The following is a 26,267-nucleotide window of genomic DNA, read 5'->3' as shown; positions in this document are numbered from 1 at the left end:
CTCCCTCCATAAGCAAATATAAAAAATGTTATTGTAAAATGAGTGACTTGAGATTCTTAGAGCAGCTTCTTAGCAACAGAAAGTGTCTGCCAAGCTCCTTCTATATTTTCATTTATCCACTGTCTCTCAACCTTCATTGTGATATGGGTACTGTCAAAAGTTCACAGAAGTGGCCTGGATTGAAAAATTTAGTGAACCAAGCTCTAACCATGGGTGAAAAGTGAAACCAACTTCACCAGTCCAGTAGCAGAGGCATATTCATTATTGAAATGTATGTATTCTCTGTATTTTTCTAACAGCTTCTGAAGTGTTCATCAAGCCTGTGTCTGATTAAGCACTTTTAAATTCTGAGCAATGAAATGGGCACTCTCATACCCTCTTCACAGGAGTGCAAATTGATACAACCCTTTTGGAGAGCCATTTGGTTATAGGTATCAAAATTAAAAATGCATATAATCTTTTTGACCCAGAAATGCCACTTCTAAGAATTTATCCTACAGAAATACCCCACAAGTCCACAGAAGTGTACATAGAAGGACAGCTCTTTGTAGTTTAATTTACTACAGTGAGAAACTGGAAGCCACCCAAGTCCACCAGTAAGGCATTCGTTGGGTAAACTGTAGTCCATCCATACAGTGAAGTACTAGGCAGATGGTAAAACGAATGAAGTAGAGCCATATGTACCATTGGGAGAGAGAGCCACACATACACAAATAACTTCAGAGAAGTATAGGGTTTCCTTTTTTTTTTTCCTGTTCTCTACCTTGTTTGTTTTTCCCCCAGTTTTATTAAGAAATAATTGACATACGTCACTGTATAAGTTTAACTTGCACAGCATGACACTTTGAGTTACATATTGTGAAATGATTAACATCTATCGTCTCATAGATACAATAAAAAGAAAAGGCAATTTTTAAAGGTATAAATATTATGAGATGAAGATTTAGTACCTCCACCTCTCCTCCCTCATCCTCGTCCAAAAATTTTATCATACTTTTTTTTTTTTTTGGCGGTATGCGGGCCTCTCACTGTTGTGGCCTCTCCCGTTGCAGAGCACAGGCTCCGGACGCGCAGGCTCAGCGGCCATGGCTCACGGGCCCAGCCGCTCTGCGGCATGTGGGATCTTCCCGGACCGGGACACGAACCCGCGTCCCCTGCATCGGCAGGCAGACCCTCAACCACTGCGCCACTAGGGAAGCTCCCTATCATACTTTTAATTATACCAATAATTAGTGTTTGTATTATTATAACAATGTAAAAATTGTTAACTGCAGAACCTATTAGAATACTGTGATTACATGTCCTTTCTTCTTTTAAAACTGAGGTGTAATTGACCTATAACACTATGTTAGTTACAGGTGCACAACATAGATTTGATATAGATTCGATATTTCTATACATCACAAAACAATCACCACAGAGGGTTTCCATTTTTATATAAATGATTAAGGACAGCAACCACAGTGCAGGTCTCTGGCCAGTGGGTTCAGTTCTTGGGCTCCTAAACTGAACTAAAAATCTTGAACTACAAGTGAAATAATTTGGGAATCTCAATTCAGTTTCTGAACTCATCCTCTGTTCTTTCTCTTCCCTAGCATCAAAGAACAACTAAAAGTAATTCAAACACAAATGTAAGACTCCATATCTAATTGTCATCGTACACAATTACTACTCTTAAAATGTGACCCTCCCAGATTTAGAAAAAACATTTGTCAAAGGAGAAGCACTGAAGTCTGGTTTTTGACTGCAGTAATCTCTTGGCTGGGTTCACCTTCTCTTGTTGGTATATTCAAATTGCAGAACTTGAAACTGTAGATCTGGAATTTGTGTATCCAAGACCGCAGTGACACCTCCCCACAACAGCAGCCCTAGAGGATGTCTGCCTTAAAATCTAAGCAAGCGGTGAGGTTCTTAAAGTATCCAGGCTGCATACAGCAGAGATTTCAGAATCCCAGATGAGAGCGCTACTGGATTTTTAATTCTGGGCTTTCTCAAATGTTGAAAGCCAGGGTTTGGTTTTGTTTTGTTTTGAAACTATAGTTGATTTACGAAAGCCAGGTTTGATTCTTCTTTGTGATGGCAGAGATGCCCCAAACAAAGGCAATTCCGGTGGGAAATCAGTATTCCGTGGCATGTCACAGGAAACTTACTACCTTTTAACTTTACTGAGAGTATTTCCAATAGATTAGATTCTGACTGTGATAGTTTTTTTAACATCTTTATTGGAGTATAATTGCTTTACAATGGTGTGTTAGTTTCTGCTTTACAACAAAGTGAATCAGTTATACATATACATATGTCCCCATATCTCTTCCCTCTTGCGTCTCCCTCCCACCCTCCCTATCCCACCCCTCTAGGTGGTCACAGAGCATCGAGCTGATCTCCCTGTGCTACGCGGCTGCTTCCCACTAGCTATCTATTTTATGTTTGTAGTGTATATATGCCCATGCCACTCTCTCACTTTGTCCCAGCTTACCCTTCCCCTTCCCTGTGTCCTCAAGTCCATTCTCTAGTAGAGAATGGACTTTATTCTGCGTCTTTATTCCCGTCTTGCCCCTAGGTTCTTCATGACTTTTTTTTTTTTTTTAGATTCCATATATATGTGTTAGCATACGGTATTTGTTTTTCTCTTCCTCACTTACTTCACTCTGTATGACAGACTCTAGGTCCGTCCACCTCACTACAAATAACTCAATTTCGTTTCTTTTTATGGCTGAGTAATATTGCATTGTATATATGTGCCACATCTTCTTTATCCTTTTATTATGTCAGTGATTCCCCCCTCATCTTCCTTGAGAAGCGTACACTCCCTGACCCCATGAGGTTGGGTTTGGCCATGTGTTTGGCTTTGGCTGGTGGAAAGTGAACACACATGTCGGGAGCAGCAGCTTTAAATGTGTTCGCATGGTTTGGCTCAGCCCCTTGCACTTCTGCACTCTGTCATGCAAAGAAGTTTCTCGAAGGAAGATGCTAGTCCAGAATGAGGAAACACTGGAGCCCACTTGAACCCAAACTGCAGCCAGGTGCCCAGCCCAGCAGTCCCATGGGCAAGAAATACAAGTTTGTTGTTAAAAGTCTTGGGGGTTGTAATTCAGCATTATTGAAGTAAAACTTGATTAAATACATGGATGAACAGCCTTGAATCCATTGCTCATCTTTGCCAAATCTTGTCATTGAACTTATATTTGTTTGCAATTCTCTTTTGTCTTATGAAATCAACCATTTCAGAAACATCTGAGGGAGGGTCTTCTTGGTACCCTTCAGCAATCCCATCCATTCCCAAAGGTAACCACTATCATACGGTTAGTGTTTACCATACTCATGTTTGTTTTAAACATATGCTATACATTTGTATATCTATAAACATGGTGGACTATTGTTCTGTAGGTTGCAAAATTTTATATTAAAACCAATCTGTATGTATCCTCTGGGATTCACTTCCCCCAACACCATATTCCAGATTTACCAATGTTATACATCAGCTCTAGTCCATTCACTTGAACTATTGTAACACTGTCTGTATTTACCACAATTTATCTATTCTCTGCTGGTGGACATTTTAGTTCTTAAATATGAACAGTGTTGTAAAGAACATTCTTGTACAAATCTTTGAGTAGCTTGCTTTCCTTTAAGACCAAGTTCTTTTTCTCAGTGGAATTAGTGGACTAGGAGTGGATGGCTGATTGAACTTCCACACATGCTATCTGCCAAGTCAGTCTAGCCAAGAGATGCTAGTGCCTCTGCTCCAGACTCTTGCTGGAGCTGCTGCCCAGGAGGAACGCATAGTGCCCATGTCCTTGGGCAACTCTGATTTCCACCACCGGCTTCTGGCTGTGGGACCAGTGCCCTGAGATTTGCTGGGAGCATCTCAATGCACTTTCTACTGCTCTTTCCGCATCTTACTCACCAATATGGTTCTTCACACTTTATCTTTTTGATCATTAAATAATTTTAAGTTCCTGGTCAGGACTGAAATGTTGGCAAGAGAGTTAGAAACAGAGGGGTGAGTGAATGAAGACTCTGTTAATCGGCCTCTTTCTTCCTCACACAGCAATTTTTCTAACAGATGCAATTACATTTGAGAGCTGCAGAGAACAGAATCTTATGTTTTATTTCTTTATTCATCATTTTACATGGGATTCACTGTAAAAAGGAAATTGCCTTTGTGGTTCAGTTCTTCAGGCTGCAGTGCTCTGAGCTTCAGTTTTTACACCAGCTGCTGCCGCTGCCTTGTAACTGGTAGATAAGAACCAGCCGGGGAGGGAGGCTAAGAAATCAGGCAGAGTTCATTTAAATTCAATATATTTTTTATTCTTTGTAAATACAATGAGTACAACCTTTTAACTTCACAAATCAGTTAATTCACTTTATACAAGGAAAGTTTTACTCATCCTATAATAGTCCAAGTGCTGAATATTTTTCCTCAGTGCTAGTACCTAATAAATCAAAATGTGAAAAGTACAGCAGCTATTTAAAAATGTTTGTTTCTACATTTCCATAAGTAGAGATTTATACCAAAGGAGCAGCTTATAGTGTAGGACGAAGTGTGTGTGTGCACGTGCAGGCATTCAAAGCTTTACTAGAAACCGGTTTTCTGAAAGGCATTGAAGAGTCTCAGGCTGTTAGCATTGGATCAAGAAGCCCTTTAGCATCCATCTCCTTGAAGTTCCTTCTGGTCTCATGTCTCTGTTCATTTACTGTCTGGTGTGACTCGCTGAAACACGAGTTTGGACCCCCATTGCCTTTGGTTTCAGCACTGTGTTAATGGGACAGCAGTCTGCCTCACTCCATCATTCATCTCCACTTTATTTGGTTTTGCTGTTTTTATTCATCCTCCCTCGACTTGTGTTCTTTTAGTAAAGCTCTTCTATTTTTAGATGTTATCCAACCTGAAGTCCTGGTGAGAATCTCATTTTCGTCCACCAATTCCTTTGACAAGGTTGCCTGGCCTATGGTATTAAGAAGAAGAAGGAGGGGGAGGGGGAGAAGGAGGAAGAGGAAGAGGAAGAAAGAAAGAGAAAGGAAGAAGAGAGAGAAAAAGCAAATCTCACAGCATAAGCTACCTTTCACTTATTAACTCAGTTCTGAAGGCCACTTTATGAAGTAGTACAATAGAAGGGAAACTTTTGATAAAACTTTTGATTTAAAACCTAACCATTATTTTTGAAATAAATTCTTCAACATAAGATAGTTCTGAAGGCTGCTGTATGATGTTATATACAGAACTATATTTGGTTACCCAACTTTATACGCTAAAAGGGAAAAAAAATGTTCTACTTATGTTTCAGCTGTTGATAGATCAGCCTGATCTTCCAGGTAAGAGGCAGAATGGCCTGGCCTGTGGCAACCCCGAATTCGGTCCCCTCCCAGGGCATGGTAGCAGTGAGTCCTCTCTGCTCAGGCGGTCCTCTTACACCCCCTTTTCCTTCCAGGCCACCCCACCCTGGGTGAGGCAGCAGGTCAGAGCTACTGGAATTGTTTTGTGTCAATTGACATTTTTTCCTGAAGGCTACACATTCCCAGGTTTATGCTTCCTGAAGGGTTTGTTAGTTGAGGCTTGTTCTCCATGGGTAGAAGTTCATCAGATACTGTCCCATCCTGAAAAGTAGGGACTTGGAGAGCTTAGATATCACTGGATTTGTACATATCTGAAAGCAGTCTTGTAATTGGCACATTGCCGATGGTTTTTTTGAAAAACACTTCCTCTATGGTTGATGGACTAATAGAACGTAAAGCTGGCAAAAGTAACAGGAGTTTTCCAAAGCGACAGGGTTGAGTGGGATATCTGGAATAGGAGAAGCCATGAAAGCAAGGTAAGATCCATCACTAACAGGCTTAGTATCTCATCCTTGAACACACACCATCTTCAGCTTAATCTCCTGATTCAGCCTCTTTAATAACATACTACAGAGTCCTAGCCAGGCACTACTGTCCCTGTTTTGCAGGTGGAATAATTGAGGCATGGAGAACATAATGATACTGCCAAAAGCACACGGTGACTGTCTCCTCGTTAGCACAGGGGTTGCAGTTTTTTTGGAGAAAAAGTAATTTTAAGAAACATGGTAATAAGTTTAGACCAAATAATGAAAGGTTGCCAGTGTAGAAACCAACCAATGGTATTGATGACAAAACTAGTGACAACATCCACAGTGTCTGATTCACAAGACTCCTTCATGAGGCTATTTCCCTCAAATAAAATGGATTCCTTTCCTAAGCAATTCTCTAAATTATTATTCAGGCACTATACTTAGTCACTCTCAGGAATAATTCCCTCCTTATTACACTGCAAATTAAAGACTAAATTCTGTTGGCTGGCAGTGCCACCCAACTTTCATGTCAATGAAATTGGCATATAATTAAAGATGTGAGAAATTGCTGAACAATTTCCTCTCTTGATGTCCAACGTACATCTGTGCTCAGATGTGCAAGTTCAATTTTCTGCTGCCTTTAGATGCCTATAAGCCACCTCCTCACTGCCTTGATGCGTCTTCAGTCAATACCTTGGAATCAGGTGTCAATACAGTCTACCAGGAGGTCTCCCTCCACTGACACAAACCACCCAAAAGACTGACCTCTGGAGACACTTATCTGTGACTCAGCCAGGTTCAGTCCATGGCCACAGGTGCTAGAAACTGACAGATATCAATTCCTACACAGGAGTTAGGTAGCTGAACATTGAGTTTAACTGCCCAATAACCCCACCGTGCAGAGTCCAGGGGAACAACTTCCATGCATGTCTCTTAGCTTTGGGCACAAGAGAGTCCCTCTCTTCAACCTGATACGAGGCTGATAATTCATTCTGGGCCTCTGAGGACCTCATTTGGCTCTTTCACTGCCCAGCTTCATGACCACCAATGGACAGGGACCACCAGACCACCTTTAATAATGTGGTATGGACACGGTGTAGCTTCTCTACATTTAAAAAATACATAAATCCCACCGCTTACTCTACTTGCCAAAAACATCTCCTACGTTTCCTGGAAAGTATTCCCAAGGCCCACGTCTCCCTTTCACCTTGGCCACCTACTCTCTTCAACAGCTCTGTTTCCCTTCTCAGGCAGGCAGAGGAGAGAAGCCCCCTGAAGTGGGTGGGAAGCAGTGGCTGCCTAGATAAGCCCCCACTGTGTCTGCAGCATCCACCCAACATGCTGAAGTTTCCCACCGTGAGAAAACACGGTGGGAAATAATTACTTTCAGAAAGGACATATTTTGGTGACTCCACAGACAGTTAACTCTTGATTTTCTGTGAGTAGATTATCCACTCACCTACTCACCCACTTCTTTTATTCTCTAGTTAGGAAGGGGCTGGTTAGTCAGTCAACACAAATTAAGTGTTTATTATATGTGGAGTACTCTACTACTCAGAAACAATAACCATGTGTATGTGTGTGTGTGAGACAGAGACAGAGAGAGAAGGAAAGAGAGGGGCTCTCTGACTGCTCAAAATTATTTTGTAGAGTATCTTTGCCCTTGACTTCATCCATCGGCATACATAACTGGAAGTTTTCTTTCCAGGTGTAAGTGTTCTGTGTCTGTCACGGATTCGGCTATTTGATTGTCAGTTATATAGTTTATTATATATAACTAAATTGTTTATCATTATATGTAGTTATATATAGTTGTTACACGTAGCTGTATATAGTTTGTTTGAAATGCCGATTTCTAGCCCTCTCCTCGTGTCCTAGGTAATTAGAGAAATCACTTACCGGGCTGTAACAATCAGCTCAGTTTGCAGCTTTAACAATTAATGCACAATTAGCTCAGTTTGCCACATTAACTTCTCAATTTCAGATTTTATTTTTCTAGACAGGAAAGTGCTAGAGGAGAACGTTCACTGATTTGAAGGAGCTAAGCAGTAAGGTATATAGTCAGTTTTGTCACATGTATGACTCTAGATATTAGTATTAAATTCTAGCTGTAGCTGATATCATGAAATGAAAGGCTCACGTCAAAGCAGACGTGTTTCTTCCATGAATAATTTCCTTGTTTTGAAGGTGACAGAGAAGTAGTATACTTGTCATTTCTCTAAACTAGACTTCTGTTAATTTGTGGTTTAACTCTCTCAGGTCGTCCTAGAAGCAGCTCCTGAAATGTCAGGCTCTCTCCTTACTCTCCTTACTCCCTCCTCACTCCCTCTCCTCCCTTACTCCTTACTCCCTCTCCCTTACTCCTTACACCTTCCATGGCACCTCTACCAGCCCCTCTTCTGCCTCCTGTTGGTCCCCTTCTTTCCTGCTGGAATCCAAGAACTAGCTCACATGTCTTCTCGATGCATCAGACTTTGCAGATTTTTTTCTCACTCCCTCCAACGAGAATTTCTCTCTCTCACTCCCCACTTTGCTTTTTCTCTTCCCTGGTCTGAGTTGGAGTAACACTTCTGCTTACTTCCTGTAACGATAATGGGTAGTATCTTGTCCTTTCTCGTGTTCCACAGTGCTCACCAGCCACCCTGCACAAAGCGAGTACTCAGCAAAGGCTTGACTGAATCAATACCTAGCATCATATTCTCCTGGTGTGATGTTCTTTATACCTTAAAGACTAAATGGCAGAGGTCAGTTATGATATACAATTTAGTTTTTAGTGGGGAAAAAGTGCCCAAATTATGTACTGTTCCATTTTATAATTCTGAACAAATGTAAGTGCTTACTATATACATTCTGAAAGTAAATGTGGATTTTAAATTTAAAACCACGGAACTTTAATTTGGAAAAACATACACAGGCTCTACCACTCATCACAGTTTCAGTGATATTCCATGGACAGGGAACAATTTGTTGTTGCTGTTAAACTCACATTTTACAAACTTACTTGTTCCCCTACTTTTAGGGAAAATCATAATATGCTGGGTTGTAAGGCACACAGTAAGCACTCAATAGATATTGGTTGCTATCAGCTATTGAAGAGCTACTGTGAAGCCTAAAGCTTTCAGGAATAGGAATTCCGAAAAGCTACATTCAACGACTCTGGGACAGGGAACAGTTTTACTCATTAGTATTCAAAAGAGGATTTATAAAAGGATAAGGAGATTCCTGTAGAAGTGGTATCATCCCAAATGAATACAGGTGACTTGGGGTTTCTTTGACCCCTTCAGTAATGGAAGCATTAACTGCCTCTACCCATTTGATTTAGTTTCTCCCAGCCTAGTGTCTATGGGTGATGTTGAGATGATAGAGACTGGTTTCCATGGGTTTCTCTTCAAGATCTAGAGAACAAGTAAGAAGAGCAACTCTATTCTAACCTCAGATCTACTGCAGCCCTAACTTAGGAAGCTAGCAAGGTTTCACTGCTCTTTAAAAGCCTTGCTTTTTTCGTCTGAAAATGGAATCAGAAAGTCTGTAGACCTCGTGGTGGATGTGCCCATCTGGTGGGCCAGGAGGAGCACTGCTGGAACCCCAGTGACTGAGAGTTTCTACGAATAGCCAAGAACAGCCTCTGCCAGTGGGCTTTGCTTGGCCAGAGGTAACATGATGGGTGCTATGGCTCAAAATAAGTCAACAGACACCAATCACCAAAGCCAGACAGCAGTCACGATGGGGTTAAAGATGACCGCTTTAGAAAGTTCTCTGGTCCTTCTATTTGGGATTGGCATCCAAAGAAAGGCACTTGCCTTTTTTAAAGGATCATGTGACCACTCTCTAATATATCAACTAACATAACACTTTAGCCTTCATTTTTCACCTTGCTCATATCTGGGCCCATTCACCTCAATGTGTTCAGCTATATTGATGGATCAACTTATTCATCCAGGAAAGGTGTAAGGTGTCTGGCAGTGCTTTCAGTTTCGTAATGTAATTTGATTTGCTCCTCTCACCTACCCTTCGAAATACGTGAGGACACAGATTCTAATTAAATTAACTGGCTTGGCAACAGGATAATTAGTCACAATGTTTGAACTGGCTTTTTGCTGTCTGCTCACACATTCACAATGGAAGCAATTTTCTTAAGTACACGTTCAAGGCAAACAAGGGTCACCTGGTATGGATGTAGCTGTTGAGAGTTAGCTGAGCCTCATCTTGAAGAGCTGCGATGGCGGCAGCATTCCGGAAACTTCTCAGTTCAGAACCACTGTGTGTAGGAACTAGAAATGAAGACCAGGAAATTGTGATAGGCAGCACAGGAAATGCAGATGGGGAAAGCACTCTCTGGAAGTGGATGGCCAGCAGAAGAACATGCAGGTTCCATGGCTATCGAAAATGGAGTCAGACTAAGAGTATCAGCTCTCTTGAAAACCATCACCTCTTTTTTGGACTTGGAGGTGGCTGAATTAGTGAGATGGCAAAACTGGGGAAGGAGAAGAGACAGCAGTTTGTGTCTGCTTACCAGCTTTGAAAGTGACGATGCATTTTAGACAGGCAAATTCAGTAGCATCTAACCGGAGTTGTCTAAACCGAGCCACCACCTCTTGTAAAGCCTGTATTTCAGATATGATCTTGTTCAGCTTCTGGGAATCTGTGTTGTCACCATTCATGCCTAGAATAAAAATATGCAATAAATGCTCTAACATGAAGGCATTTTCATGATTTAATATTGATTTTTGACAAAATCCTGCATATCAATATCTATTCAATTGTCACTCTAAGATATCTGATTCCATGTAAACTGGCTATATTGTATGAAAGTTAATATAAAATCTTCTCTTGGATGATAACAAACACAGTAATTTGCATTTAAATAACAATGCAAGCAGTCATGAATACAACAAAACAACATTATTTGCATTTAAATATAGATTTATAAATGACAGGTATACTCTATTGTTCAGCAGGAATTTGTTATTCTTTACATGTTGTTCTTTTTTCAGTAATGTATTTTTATGGTAATTTCTACAACAAAGTCATTAAATTGTGCAATTCTTACCAGATACAGCCAGTAGAGTGTTAGCATCAACCGGAATGGCCCATTGTGCTATTCCTAGAACAAACAGTTCTCTCCAAGCATCTTCCAAAAGCATCAGCTGTCATACAATAGATGTATAATATAATATAGTGTGTAATTTATAAATTTATAAACAATTTCAATATGTAAATTTCCATCATTTTAAGAAGTGTTTTAAATGCCTGTCCTGATAGTTTTTCCTCTGAATATTCTAGCTTTCCCTTATTTTCTCATATTTTCCTTTATTAAAAGGTGCCTATACTTAAGCACATGCATTTGAGAGTCAGCCATTCCAATTCCCCAAATTTTGCTTCCCTTGGGAAAGAGTTTACCCTTCTTGTTCTTGCATCCATTTGTTCCTGACCACCTAGAAACTTCTCAGGAGACCCAGGCTCTATGAAATGTCACCAGCAGCACAGCAGGTGGATTCCCCTCATAGAAAATGTTGATATTACCAGGGTTGAGGATTCCAGACTAAGCATGCAGATGTGGGCCCCCATCTTCCTGGAGGGTTGAGCGGGCTGGGCTGGGAGAGTGATCACTAATTCCCAAGAGGCATGCAGGGAAATCAGGGTGTAATTATGTTAATCAGGTTTTGCTGAGTTTACCTCATCTCACTGCCTGATTTTTCTGAGACTCATAAGTGGACAGCATCAAGGTGCTTGTCATTTTCATTCTATTAAAATGTGCTACTGAATATTTAAAATGAAAATATGGCTCCTTTTCGAAATTAATATACTGGATTCCACTTCACTGCAGTTTGCTTGTTGTTAAAGGGTTTCCGCCGAAGGGCTAAGTGGCAGACAGTAAGTAAATTTTGTTTGGATTAAAGAGTCTACAAATACTTGTTTTGAGAAAAAATAGCCAACTTACACACACACACACACACACACACACACACACACACACACACACACAGCAAATGGTCAGAGTCAACCAGTAAAGCTGGTCAAAGATAGAAACTAACCATCTTGAAAAATTTGTTTTTGAAAAATCTCTCAAAAACCAGTCAGTTCTGGATGTGAGAGGATTTCCTTTTGAGAGCTAAGGGCTGAATTGTGAAGGCTTGTAACCAAAATCACAATTAGACCAAAAGGTTTAATTTCCAAAGTGCTTTATTTTCAGTTTTATTGCATTAAATACAGAAAATAATACTTTAAAAATGCAAGGTAAACAATGTCTAATTCTGACCATGTCTGAAAGTCCAGGCCATGAAAAAAAGAACATCCCAGGTTAGAAGATTAAATGTTTTGAGCACATTGCCAGGGCTCTCTGTAGGAAATGTACTTCATATTAAGGGGCACTATTATGCTTTAATTAGGTATAAAATGAATTAAAGAAACAAATCCTTTGCTCTTGGAGCTACTTATTAGCCTTTTGGGAAATTTGTCATTAATTTCCATGAATGTGCTGGTGACGGCCAATTTTTGTGAACACTTCATTTTATGTCTTTCCCTTAAGGGCAGAAAAATTCTGGCAGAGGCCATTTCTGATATTCCTAACAACAAAACTTCTGAGTTTCGGTACAATGCAATTTTAAAGGCACATACTTTGTTTTCTCCCTCTTAATGTCATTTACAACGACAGGATTATGCACCAGACTTATTTGTTTACAAAAAACTCTAAAAGCATTTAAAGAATCAAGGGAGGTGTGCAATGCACTCTTTAATCCTTCATGCTGATCAATCAGTGGCCACTATGAGCATCAAAATGGAAAATATAAAGCTGTAAATATAAAATAATGAGACTAGTTCCCAAAATCTTACAAGGGAATACTCTCATCACGTTCTGTCTCTCAGTTCCAGTGTTCTTAAGAAAATATTGTTTTGTTAACAATTTTAAAAATCATTAAGATTTTTAAAATCTGTGATGAAATTTGATGTTTCAATTAAACTAAAAAAAGATAATGAAACAAGACCATACAATGGTCTTGTATATTTGTTTTTTTTAGATCATATCCAACTTTCCTGAAATAACATAATTACATTTCTTAGTAAGGATTCCATAGCTAGCTATTTTGAACCCATAGCAAGAAGCTAAGAAAAATCATTTCCTACTGCTGTTAAGAACGGATGCTTGGCCTTGGTGATTTATCCAGGTAACTTCTAGTTTCATAAGACTGGCTACTGTTGCTTCTTTCCCAACCCCCTTCCCCCAAGAGCTCAGTGCCCTCTTGGTCATACCTGGTCTTGCAAACATAGCGTGGAGAAAGCTGGAACACTCTTAGCCCACTTGATGCTCATAAATAAAAGCCTGGCAGCTGATTCACACACTGACTCTGTGGCCACTTCATAGAGATACATTGGGGTCCCATTCACTTCATGGGGGTACTGGGTGGGGAAGAAAGAGAAACAACAGGGAGTAAGGAAACTGCAGCTTTGCAAGAAGAGCCAAATTTTAAATTTTCTAATTAGACCAGTGAAGGAGATAGGAATATCTATAGAGTTTGGGGAATAATAATTGATGGGAGAGGCTCATTTCCACTCTTTGGCGGCCTGTTCCTTCAAGAGGGGCATCTGGCTTTTCTATCCCCTGCAGCAAATTTTCCTCAGGCTGAGCCAAGTGCCAAGCCTGTCTCCCAATTTAGACAAGAGCTTCTTGCATTTGAGTAAATAAAAATAGATGTGGAGAAAGTATAAATTAATAGGCATCCCAAACACAAATATGCATATGAGTATTTTTAGAAAGGATTAGTATATTATGGAAATATTTCAATTAGACATCTTAATCATTCATAGAGCATTCCCATTCATAACTGACGACATATTCATAACACTACTTTCCCAAGCTTATTATACACATCAAGGATAAGAAAGCAATATTAAATATTGTGTGTGTGCGTGTGCCCAGGTGTTTGGCTTCCCTGCAGTGTGGGGCTGCAGCTGGCCCTCCTCTTGGGGAGAGAGATCTGGAGCCCTTCTCGGCCTGGAGTGGGGGCTTTGGGTAGGTACCAACTGGAAGCCTGGAAGGTAGTCCCTAGGTGGCAGCCTTTTGAGGTGGTTCTGGCGGTGTCCCTGCTAGTAGAGGCTCAATTCTCGTGTAAATTCATGCGGCTCAGAAGAGAGTACGGGGAGTGGGAAATGAAGCCAACTTCTTCAAACTGTCCTAACAAGGTGAGCTCCACATTTCTCTCTTGCATTAGGGACCCATGGCTTTGCCCAAGAGATTAGACCCTTGCAGTTGCAATTCAGGGGCTCTTCTGCCAGCTGCAGGCAACTTCTTTCTTCTAAAAACAATCTCTGCTCTTCTGTCCTCCAGGAACACCTAGGCTGCCCTCTTAGTTCAGCCAGGGCTTTACACTAGGTGTTTTCTAAAGATACAGGTTCCTGGGCACCACCTCAAATTTGCTGAAAGGGGGATGGGCCTAGGCGGCCACGTTTGCAGTCAGCTTAGAGAGTGACTTTACTGCACACTAAAATTTGAGCACCCCTAGCTCAACAGGGGAGAGAGGGAGGTCTAGAGCTCCCCGCAGGTCTCGGCGAAGCACCGAGCACCCCGTGAGGTCTCTCTCTCTCCATCTTTTGCCTGAGCCATGCCAGCTGAGAAAGAATGGGCGCGCCCCTCTCCGCCCTCCACTCGGAAAGGTCTCGGGCCCAGCAAGGTCACTGACCTTGGGCGTGGGCTGAGCCAGGCTCACGAGGGTCTGCCGCTCAGGGGTGGCGGACACGGCGGCCAGTTCCAGGCCGTGAGGCTCCAGCTGCGTAACCGCGGTGAAGAATGCCGGCGCGGGTAGTGCTGCGGAGGGGAAGTGCGCGGCCGCCCCGTTCTCTTCCTTGTGTCCACGGAAGTATAGGGCCACCTGCTTGCGGATGGTGGACGTCCGAGGCCCCCGCTCATGCTGCACGGCTACAGAGACAGACAGACCGGCGCACGCCCGAGATCAGAGACTCGGTGACACTTAGACGCTGCCGCGCTCTCGGGCCAAAAGCTGCGTCTGGACAGGCAAGGGCACCCGGGAGGTGAAGAGAAGGAGGGAGAAGGAATGTGAGGGTGGAGGGCGCTCTGAGACCGTTTAACCCTTACACTGTTTGCATAAGGAAGCTGAAGCCGAGAAGAGCAGCCCGGCCCAAAGTGTCACACTAATACCCGAGCCTCAGGCAAGACTAGGTGTGTTCTCTGTCGGTTGAGGGCTCCTCTGCACCCAGGGAAGGTAGCAGGGAAACCAGAGACCCTCTGGGCAGGAGTAGCTGGGTCTCCACCGCAACCAAGGGTAGAGGGAGCATTGCGCACAGCCAGGCACAGCGTCTCTGCACACACTTTTCCCAATCCGCTCGACGATCACTCCCCCCGCCACCTCCATCCCTCGCCCCACTTGGAGATGCCGTTTGGCCTCCGAGGACCCCAGGAGAAAAGGACCCGAGCCCGGGTCCGCTGGGGAATGGGACGAGGGAAAGCCCTCTCAGAGTTTGCTGGAGGAAGGCAGGGGAGATGTGACAATTACCACCAACAGTTTAAACAAACAAATTAATTCAGGGCAATCTTCCGCTCGACGAGCTTGACAACTTGTCAATACACAAGTTCAACAGGTTGGACGCTCCCTCCTGCTTCCTGCGCCGCGGAGGAAGGAACTCTCCCCAATGGGCGCTGTACCTCGTGGAGATGCCACCCTGCCCAGGCCTCCGTCCGGGCAAAGCCCACTCCGCACCCAGTCCTGAGGCCCCATCCCTCCCTCCCAGCCAAGACCCCTGCCACGTCCCGGCCTGGGGCGCCCTCGCCAGGCCACCTCCGGGCACGAGCTTGGATTGCACTCTAAGCCCAAGAAGCATCCTGACGACCTAGTTCTTGCTGCGCGCCTTTAAGAGCCTTCTGGGAGCTGGGTGTCCGAGGCACCCACTGGCGTCACTCTGCCCCTCCAGCCCCTTTCTTTAGAACTAAGAGAAGGCCCTGAAAAAGCTCAGATCGGCCGTCCTGATTTTGTAATCTTGGTGAGTCTACAAACAAGGGGTGGACATTCCGCGTGTTCGTGTCTCTGCCCTTCCTCCTTCAACCCGTCTCCTAGTCCCCAAGATATCCTCTCCAGGAGAGTATCCAGACAGCAAGACCCTGCGGGAGGCTAACAGGCTTAAGTCTGACCACAAAAGGGCTGCAAGGAGAGGTGAGAAGAAGAATCAGCATGGGAGGCCGGGAATGTCACATGCCGGTCCCCAGCAGAGTGGGGACCCCAGGAACGCTGGCTTCGTGGGGATGGTTGTAAGGCGCAAGTGTCCCACGTGGGCATGGGTCTTGCCCTGGGGAGTTCAGTGGGGTGAGGGTGGGGCTTATGCAGGGAGATGACTAAAGCCGGAGGCCAATTCCCAGCACCTGGAAAGAAATGCTCAGGAGATGATTTACATGCATAGGAGTGCCATTATTTTCTGTACACATAATTTACTTACTATTCAACCAACATAAGGATAAAAAGATGTACTAAGAATAAATAGATTACCATCTTTGTTCATGTTGACTTCCAAACACTTCTTCAGCCGACACGCCCTGCACTGGTTTCTGTGTGTCTTGTCCACCGGGCAGCCTCCCTGGAACAGAGCGCAGGCGGTCAGCGGCCCCCAGGACCTTTAGACTGGGGACGCGAAGCCGGCGCCGGGTCGGGGAAAAGGCGTTGAGGCGGGTACGGACCCCGCAACAGACCCCGGAGCTGCAAGCCTGGGTCCGCGAAACGCGAGGGCCTTGGGCATCAGCGGGGCCAGGAAGAGAAAGGGCTGGGATTCCTGGGGCTACTTCAAAAGGACCAGCCCCTGACCCTATGAAAGCGGACAAGAAGGAAAGTCCTTCTCAAATCAGGTGAAGGGTCAGAGCTCCTGGTTTGCCCAGACTACGCTGCGTGGGGAGGAGCTCCCGAGGGGAACTTCCGCCAGGCGCAGAGGGGTTGGACCGGGGCGAGACTTTTCAGGACCGAAGACAGCGACCTGCCCTGGAGGAGGAGGCCTTAGAGCTCTGCAAGGAGCAGGCTTGCCTGCCAGGACCCCTGCCACGTCCCCCTCCCACCAACTATTCTTTCCACTTTCAGGTCTTGAGTCTACCTCTTTCTGTCACTTTCTGGGTGAGCCCATTTATCTGTCAGATAAATATTTCCCATTATTCTCCACTCTCCTGTTTTCCTCTCTTGCCTTTGTACTCCAAGCCATGCTTCTGACCAGCATGCTGAGAGTTGTCTTAAAGACTAGCCTTAGCCCAGATTCATAGAAACACAGCCATTTCTGGAAAGTGAGGCAGAAGCCAGAGTGGTTAGGAGGGCAAGGCTTACAGATGTGAGAGTGGGAAGGGAAGAGCCCAAGGCCTGGACAAATTCTAGAAATGCCCACCATGTAAATATGACCAGGAAGATAATGTGATGAACTGTCTGACAAAATGATAACATAGATTGAGAATATTAGCACGATAACTGAAAAAAAAGAGGTAATTGTGCCTTAGAAATACTTATTTGAGATGCATGAGAAAATAAATGTTTTATCCAATGCAATTTTCTGGAAAAATATTGGCCATTAAAAGAGGAAAACAGAGAAAATTTCTAATGGAATTCACTCAGCGTTAGGTGCTATTACTGAGAGAACATATGCATAGATTCATAAAGAGTCATGTCTACATGTGTATTTTATACACAGTAAATACATAAGAGGTTTGGTGCTCTGTTTATACTACTTGCTACTTTTACATTTACAGTGGGAAGAAAGAGAATAAAATAAATGTATTTTTATTTTGTTTCATAATCTCAAAATTCATATACTCTGAATTTGGAGTAAGCATATTTTCTGAAATATCCCTTAGGAAAAAATTATACACTCAAACACACAGTTTTATGAGATCACATCCCTCTGATTTAAAAATACGTTGATTTATTTAAAATAAAGGTAGAGCAGAAGTTCATAATAATTTCTAAACATCCTCGTTACTGTTAATAATAAACTAGAATGCTGTTTACCTAAGCTTAGAATAAAGGAGAGAAAGGAAATAAATTTTTTTCCTAACTGAATTCTTCAGGTCATCTTTGCTGGCCAGTGTAATAGCTCAATGTAAAAAGGTTTAAATAACTTATTATTAAATGCAATCATATGCCTATCCTCAAATGTTATCCTCCTAGTATTCTGATAAACATACTAATGCATAACAGAAGTCTTCATTAGTTCCTAGAAGTGTCTTCAAATCAGATCAAATGTATATAAATATCTGGAGCCTGAGAGAAAGATGCGCACTTCAGCTAGGTCCATTTATTCTCTGTGTAAGAAGAGGACCACCATGCCTGATGAGTCTATCAACACTCCTTTACAAGCACTTGGACTGACATCAATATGTGTGAATTGACAGCCAGCCCCTTTGAAAATATCAAGCATATTATCTGAGGTTTTGATTCCCCAATTCTGTGCATTGCATAAAAGTAAAAGATAACTTAAGTAGAGGCCTGCTCAAGTCTGATGACCCACAGTAATCTCATATTCTTGTGGAGCTACTGGGATACAGTCCTGTGTGTATATAATGTGATGTGTCCATATGGTGAAGAGAGAAACTGATACAGAGCTATGGACCCAATTAAACAGGTAACAGAGCTGGAGAGTTCAAAATAACTTATCCAAATGCAGCATCTTCTTGTTCTTGTTTTTGTTGATAATCCAAATCTATCAGAAATTGGTATGAGCAGACATAGGTTCAGAAAAAGATAAACAATTCACTAGCACCAGACAATATATGTGCATGTATATATGTGTATCATATATATTAATTAGTGAAAACGTTTTAGTATTTTGGTTACCAAAGGATGTTTTCTGATTACTGCACTCTCCAGGATCTTCTTGGGAGTGGAGATTGTCACTCTGTATTTAGGGTCTGTGTGCCTGGCTAAGGAGAAGGCCAAGTGTGGGACCAAAAGGCTGATCTCCTAGGTTGAAATAAACCTACTACTGAGCTGGAAACTGAGTCAGGGGGAGGGGTCTGCTCACTCTTTCTGGAAGCTCTGGCTCACACTCAACCCATGCCCCTACTCTTCTGTCTCTCTGAGACAGTTCTGCCTGCTCAAGATCAAAACAGAATCAACCAGAGAAGCAGAGAAAGTGAAGATTTGGGGACCGTGGAGAGGCTCCCAGTTTCCTTCCTTGGGCACCTTCTCTTCTTGCTCATTCTGCCCTTTTCTGACAAGGCCCAACTAAAGTCACATGGGTGCTGAAGCCCCACTGCCCACTACCAAGCAGCCCTGCTTCTCTGAAGTTGAAGGCACAGCCCCACATACAGCACATCCTCTCTGTTCCAACTAGCCAACACTCACTTCGTTGACTGAAATGCCCTGTGCCTTTCACTTCTGCCCGGACAGACCTGGGTCAGAGCACTGAACTTAGGTGCTGCTAGGAATGGGACTGGGGTGGCAGTGACATAAAATAGCCCTTTTACCTGCCTGCACTTGTGGTTTAGATTCTAAAGTTCCTTAGATCCTCTGGGCTGGCTTTATAGTCACTGGGTGTGGGCCTTACCCAGTGTCAAAAACTGTCAGAGGATTAAAAAAAGGGGCGGGGATTGATAGAGGGTGTAAGGAGACGCTGGGACTTCAGCTTTCCTCCTTCAAACTCAGCTCTCTTCCCTTGCCTCTTTCTGCCTTTCCCAAGCAAAAGGGCCACTGAGAGTTGAGGCAGGAAGGAGGGGAGAGGAAAGGAGAGGTCAGGGCCTAGTCTCTCCTCAGCAGCTTGGAAACTCAGAGGAGGCCTTGGCACAAACAAAGGAAGGGGAGGCGGCAGAGGGGAGCGGGGCAGCGCAGCCCTGCTAAGGTACCTGGTTTCCAGATTTGCAGACATACGTCCTATTCCTTCGGATACTTCGTTTGAAAAACCCCGAGCAGCCGTCGCAGGCGTAGACCCCATAGTGTTTCCCCGAACTGCGGTCGCCACACACTTTACAGGGGATATCTAAAATACGGCCTGAAATCGCAGGAAAGACAGGGAAGGGGGGATGGGGTGAGAGAGAGAGGAGGGCGGAGAAGGAGGAAAGGGGAGAGGGAGAGAGAGATGCTAAGCAATCTGACCTCTGAAGGGATTAGCACCGAAGCTGCGGTAAAAGCAAATAATGAAGTGATTTTATAGCCAAACTTTTTTTCCTTGAGCAAGTGTCAGTTTCCTACAATGAGCATTATTCATGCACCGCTACATGTATTTGGGTCTCCTCTAATCGCCGAAACCCATTTTGGAATAAAAGATTACAGCAGGCCAGGGCGGCAGCACGGCCGCCGCTGCCTTTCTGCTCCGCGGAAAGTTTGGCCGCCTCCCTCTCCTGCTCTTGCATTTAACAGAGAAAGTTGTTAGTGAGCGCGCGAGGAGACAAACTTGAAATGTAAAAGGGAAAAGAAGAAAAACAAACACGGCTGGAACCAGGGATGGCAGCTGGAAGGCAATCGAGTTTTCTCTGAGCTGCCGGGCGGTTGTTATTATTAGGATTATTATTGTAATGCTAATACTAGGATTATTAATGATAATAAGGGTAGTGGTAATTGCCCAACTTTCACTTTACCTATTTAAAATAATGCTTGATGGATCGCTTTTGAGAAATAATTTCTTTTAGGAAAAAAATTTTTTTTCTCCCCAAAGTAACCAGCACCGAGGTAGGCAAGTAGGAGGAGAGTGTTGTAAGTATGTCGATTCCCTGGCAGGTTAGGATGGGACGACACCCCTCCGCCCCGACTCCCCAACGTCTTCCTCCTTAAAGCCCTACCTTCTCACACTAGATCCTGCGGGGGTCCCTGGCTTTCTGTTTTTCCACCGCTGTCTGAGGCTGATTCTTTCAAAGTTCTGACTGGTTTCCCTAAACTGCCCCCACCCTCCGTGGCCTCGACAGTCGCCTGACTTAAGAGAAATAGCCTTGGAATCCCCTCTAGCCTGGGATGGCCGCGGACCCTAGAGGAATGTTAGGGAGAGGGTAAAATTCGAAAAGTTATAAGGGAGGGAACTATTTTTCTATAAGGTTCAAGGGTCCAACAAGCCTGAAGTGGTTCATAAGAACTTTGAAATCCTTCCTCGTGCAAAAAAAGGGAGTATTAAATAAAGGGTTAACTTAATTAATACTTTGATAACGATGATGATGATATTTAACAATACTAGTTAATAATTAACTTCTTTACATTTAATGTTCCCTTTGCTACCGGCCCGAAGGCCTCCAGTCTGGGCCCGGGCGGCCTCCGGCTTGGCCTCTGTGAAGCTGGCACCTTGTTCCCGGAGCGCTCAGGTTAGGGACCACGATTAGGCTGGGGTGATGGGAGGCAAGGGTGAGGACGACTGGTCCAGGGGAGTAGGGGAGGCGAGGGCGCCGCGCAGGAAGGGCCCGAGGCCTCAGGGTGGAAACTCGCCGGTGGATTCCGAGGCATCGGGCGGGCGCGCACCCCCGACCGCGGCCGTCGAGGAGCTGCAGGGGGTGGGGGCGGGGAGGACGCGGGCGGCAGGGTTGGGGAGGGGGTTTGGTAACCACCAGGCTCGGCCCGGGCAATTACAACCCCGCCGTAGCACCTGCCTATAGAGCCACCAGTGACCCGTCAAAAAAAGTAGCATGGGAATTCGGATGGCGACAAAGGCCGGCGGGGGAGGCGCGCGGCGCGGCGACCACCGCCTCGGCGCCCCCTCTCCCGCAGGGTGGGAGGAGAGGTTGTGCTGGGGGAAGGAGGGGGTTGTAGAAAGCCAGGGGAGGCGACATCGGGTTTTGTCTCTCACCCCCTCGGACCTGTCACTGCGCCCAAGGGAACTCAACAGCCGCGCAGCAGCCGCCCTCACTCTGGAAAGCAGTAAACTTGGTTTCCATATCTTGCAACCATTCTCCTCTGCATAACGCTCTGGCTGAGCTGGGGTCCGTGTTTGGGGTCCAGCCATCCTGTCGTCCCAGCTGTCCTCCTCTTCCCGGTGGCAGTTTTGATGATGCCAAGATGAGCTAGTGGGAGGAGCAGTGGTGGGGGTTCTCTTTCCCGCCCCCCATCCAGACGGGAGGCCAGGGACATGCATCTCTGGAGAACCCCGACGGGGTGGAGGGAGGACCAGTTAGGGGCGGGCGACGCTACTCGGGCTCCAGGGGCGGGGCTCCTAGACCAACGGCCCCCCCCCCCGGGGCCGCCACGGCGGCAGGGCGGCCCTGCCCCAGCGCAAACCTCCGGGCCGAGGCTCCCGGGGCAGATTAGAGACAGGCGTACCCACCTGGGGCGGGGCACAGAGGGGAGGACGCGAAAATTCCGGGGCAGAGCGGGTGTGCGCCTCAGACTCCGCCACCCAGCCACGTTAAGGTGACTTGGGTCACGAGACAAGCTGGTTGACCCCGTTGCAAAGCTCCCCTCATTTAGCAAGTCGAGCGAGCTCCGACGTGAGGCAGGCGGGAGTTTCCTGAGGCTGGAAAACCGTTCTTAACTTCCCTCGCCAGGGGGTCCCCTCGGGGCTTTTTGTGTGTCATAATTGCCTAAAGATATATGGCAGCTTCGATTACTGTAATTACCATCAGAGGCTGTTGAAAGAAGTTAGTCTGGGCTGCAGGGGTGACTGGCCGGGGTCTTGTTACCACCCAGGCGGGTCTCCCGGGTGACATCGCTCTGCTCTCCAGCTGTGCGAATCCGAGCAAGGCGGGAGTTGCAGACCTCGCGGCCGGGCTCAGCCCTGACCTCGCCCGCTGCGCGCCGACCCCCTCGCTGCTCGGGGCCCGAGGGCCGCAGGCCTGGGCCCCGCTGCCGCCACCGGTCTGGAGAAGGCCTGGATGGCGCGGCGCCGCGGGCGGGGTCAGCTGTTCTGCGGGCCTGAGAAACTCCTGCGGAGGCGTCCGGACCTGCGTCGGGCTCGAGGCTTAGGAGGCCCAACTCAGGCTCTTGGGAAGCTGGAAAGCTCCAAAGTTTCCCCAGTGTCATTCTGCCTTTTTTCCTAAAAGTCCGAACAGTCCGCCTGCGTCCTAGTCCATCTACAGCATGCGGGCGCGGTTCCAGCGAACCCAGTTCGTGCCCGCCCCTTCCCTCACCTCCGAGGCCTCACTTTTCAAGGTTCCTCAACCCCGGCGACTGCGCACCCCAAGTGGGCGAGGGGTCTGAGGATCCTTACTTCCAGGGAAGGAGGCGAGGACCTGTCACGGGGCAAGCAAGCACCGAGGCCTGCCGAGGCCTGCCGGCTTCAGTTTTTGCGGTGGAGGCTCGGAATGCACCAGGAAGGCTTTCCTTCTGCGCCTCCTGGGAAGGACGCACACACGCCACAACATGGGCCACAATAAATATGCGAGCTCGCCTCCTTTCCCAGAGATTCGAACAGCGAGGGCCAGGTAGGCCCGAGGTTAACTGGAAACTCCAGTCCTCCACCAGGGTCGGCTCTGATTCGGGCGGCAGCTGAGATTCCTTCTCTCCTCCCTCCGCCTTAGTTCCAAACATTTCTCCTTTTTTCTTCTTGTTCACGTTCACTTTAATTTTTAAAATGGCAGCGCCCAAAACCAAAACAAACGGACAAAATAAAAACACAACCCACTTCTTGAGAGGGAGGGGAGGAATTGCATCCCACTCAAGTGGGACTTCATTATCAGTCCTCAGAAGTATCTCAGACTCTCCCAACTTTCAAAGGCTCGGGACAATGAGCGGGAGTGAGGGGAGGGGGTGTTTGAGAAAAGCACAAGCGCCAAAAATGCCATAAGCGAAAACGACAAGGGCGGCGGGAGCACTCCGGGATGTGGGGACTTCGGCAGCGACCACCCCCAGCCTTGGACCCTGGAAACCGCAGCCCCGGGCCACCGGAAGGCGGGAACTGAAATGCCCCATGGAAACCCTGGCATTGCGGCCGTGCCGGCCCAGCGCCGGCTCTGGCCTGCACATTCTCAGGGTCCGCAGGCAAGGAGCACGCAAAAGCCCTCGCACATACACTCAGACCTGCACTCCGGCGTCTAGGGGCGGTTAGAGATCAGCCACGACTTGGAGTTCCAAGGGAGAGCCTCCAGCTAAGCAGGGTTGAGGAAGGAGAGGAGCGCGCGGAGGGGAACAGGCCGCACTCTCCTGCCTCTGCCGAGCTCTCGCTCGAAAACTCCTTGGGATTAGGGATTTGGTCCTCTCTTTGCTAGAGCGGTTCGCCATACTTTAAATTCCCCAGTTATGACCTACGCGGATTTAGGATTAAGGAAAATGTGACTTTTAAATTGTTTCTGCTTCCCAATTTGCAGGATTATTTGAAATAGCTAGAAAAGGGGTGCAAAGCATTCCATTCAAAATCCGCTTTGCGCAAAGTTGCTTTTGCGCTCTGGAGCTCGGAGTTTTGAGCGAGCGTGTTATTGTGCTGCAGCCTGGGGCTGCGGCCTAGTTCCCGCCCCCGCCGCCTCCTCCCCCTCTTCCCCGCACCTGGCGGCTAAGTGGAGGCAACTCGCGGGACTGCTGGGCGGCCTGGGTCGCAACCTTCCCACCATACCAGAGAAAGGGGGGAATCAAGCAATCCAGAGGTAACGAAATTGTTCTTCCCTCACCACGAAAGGCACTGACTCATGGTCTACAAGGAGCTGGGCCAAAGCGCACACACCGCTGGAGTCCCTCTCCCAGGCTCGGAGTCTCGGAGATCGGAGCAGGACCTCCCCGGCTACCCCGCCCGCCCGTCCGTCCCAGCCTGCGCGCCTGAGCCCCGCAGCGGCCCGATAGGTACCCACTTGTTGATCCGGCCGGCTTGCTCATGCTGGCGGTCCCGGGGCGGAGCGGTTGGTGGGCGCTGCCCGAGTCCCGGCCGGCAACGCCCGCTTCGCCGCCGGGCGCCGCCGCTCTCCAGCCGCCTTCCAGCCTGGGAGGCTCCGGGGCCGGACAGGTGGGTGTCGGTTGCGCGCTGCGCTGCTCCCCGGGCGCTCAGAATTCGTTCCACAGTGGAAAATTAAGCATCCTTAAGTTTCTTCCCGCCTCTTGCAAAACCGCAGCTGCTGGGAATGTTGCTTGGTATGGACACAGGCATGTACAGACAAATGGAGAGACGGACAGGCAGATCGAGGGAGAAGGGAGGACAGGCAAGAGAAGGGTATTGAAGAACAGAGATGGAGACACGAAAATGGTCTTTCTACGGAGCAAAAAGGGCAAAATCCCTCTCTTTCCCCATTCCTGTCTCTCAGTCTTCAGTTCCTCCCTCTACATTAGGCAGGCAGAGTGTGGGCAGATCTCTACAGACCGTTGCTCTTTTACGGAAAGAAGGGAAACACACAACCGCAGCCTCAGGCGGATGGGCTCCGCGCTGCCCAAATCCGAGCGCGGAGTGGGAAAACTAGATTGCTGGGAAGTCTTCCGAGGGAACAGGAGGCCAGCTCCCGGTTTCCGGGGAGAGCCAAGCACGCAGCGGCAAAGGGTTCCCGAAGTTCATTACCCCGTGACTTTGTGCCTGTCGCTGCGGACTGGGTCCCCTGTAATATCTCCAGAAGCGCTCTGACAGGCAGCCACGGGGAGGGGAATAGGGCGTCCCTGGCCCACTTAGCTTTTCCCCCAACTCCTGGCGGGGTCTGACGTCAGCCATGTGCGGGGAGGGGATGGAAAGAGGGAGGGGGTTAAATGCTAATGATATTAATGAACCTCCAAGCGGCTCCCAAAGAAAATGCAGGCGCTCTCGGAGCTGAGGAGTTAAGAGTGTGAATAAGGGAGTGTGGCTCTGTGCGTGCGAGATGGTGAGGACAGTGCGGCTCTCGTAATAAAAATGAATTATTATATTTCATGGCAAGGGGGAAGGGGAGGGAGCTGGAGCTTTCGCAGAACACTTTCCCCCTTCTCTCCAGAGCGCCAGACAGATTCGTGGAAGAACTGGGTGGCTGTGTGTTTGTGTGTGATTGTGCGCGCCGGATATGGCCATGTGAGTTGGTTCATTCTTGGTCTCGTGCCCCTTCTGTTGGGTAAAACTTGGATCTGGTCCAAGGTGAGTAATTATTCATTTTGCAACTATCTACGGAACGTTATAGGCGAGGACACTGTGTGCGTATTTGAGGCCTGGGATGGGGTTTGCGGGAGGCTCCGCGTTCCTGTGGCCTTCGCGCTGTCCACTTGGGCACCAGCCGCCGGGAGGGCGCCGCCGGTTTGCTGAAGTAAAGCCCATCCGGAGCAGGGCGAAGCTATTTCGCCTCCATTATTTCTGCACTGGAGCGGCTGGAGGGTAGAGCTTTCCCTCCCGCTGCCCGTCCCCAGCAGGCTTCGCTTGCCCCCCACCGCCCCAATTCAGGGTCCAGGGATTCTGGAGAGCTTCCTCCCCCGCCTTAGCCCCCTACTCCTCCCGCCCGCCTTTCCCGCGATTCCTGTGCTCTCTCCTGCCCTGGATCCTGTACCGCGCTGGGAGAGCGCACGCCTAGACAGCGGTGATCCCCGATCTCTAAGAGATTAATTCTTACTAAAGCTCTCCCAGCAGCTTGAACTTGTCGAACAAGAGCTTGCCAGCCTCACCTCCTGGCGTGGGCTTGGCCAAAGGTCAAGGGTCACACCTCCT

At 46.8% G+C, this 26,267-nt stretch overlaps 1 protein-coding gene across 1 annotated transcript; it reads right to left on the bottom strand.

The window, feature by feature from the left end:
• Positions 1 to 5,622: 5,622 nt before the first annotated feature.
• Positions 5,623 to 24,496, bottom strand: NR2E1 (nuclear receptor subfamily 2 group E member 1; the record flags this gene model as incomplete). The annotated part of the gene is made up of 9 exons (XM_082668575.1): positions 5,623 to 5,785; positions 9,973 to 10,078; positions 10,321 to 10,470; positions 10,858 to 10,954; positions 13,059 to 13,205; positions 14,486 to 14,721; positions 16,301 to 16,388; positions 19,624 to 19,769; positions 24,472 to 24,496. The coding sequence occupies 9 exons, from the start codon at positions 24,494 to 24,496 to the stop codon at positions 5,623 to 5,625; spliced, it is 1,158 nt and encodes a 385-aa protein (XP_082524701.1).
• Positions 24,497 to 26,267: the final 1,771 nt, after the last annotated feature.

This window comes from Grampus griseus (assembly GCF_964374135.1).
Source record: "Grampus griseus genome assembly, chromosome: 13".
Lineage (NCBI taxonomy): Eukaryota > Metazoa > Chordata > Mammalia > Artiodactyla > Delphinidae > Grampus > Grampus griseus.
Note: the sequence above shows the minus strand (reverse complement) of the source record. Positions and strands in the feature narration are given on the sequence as shown.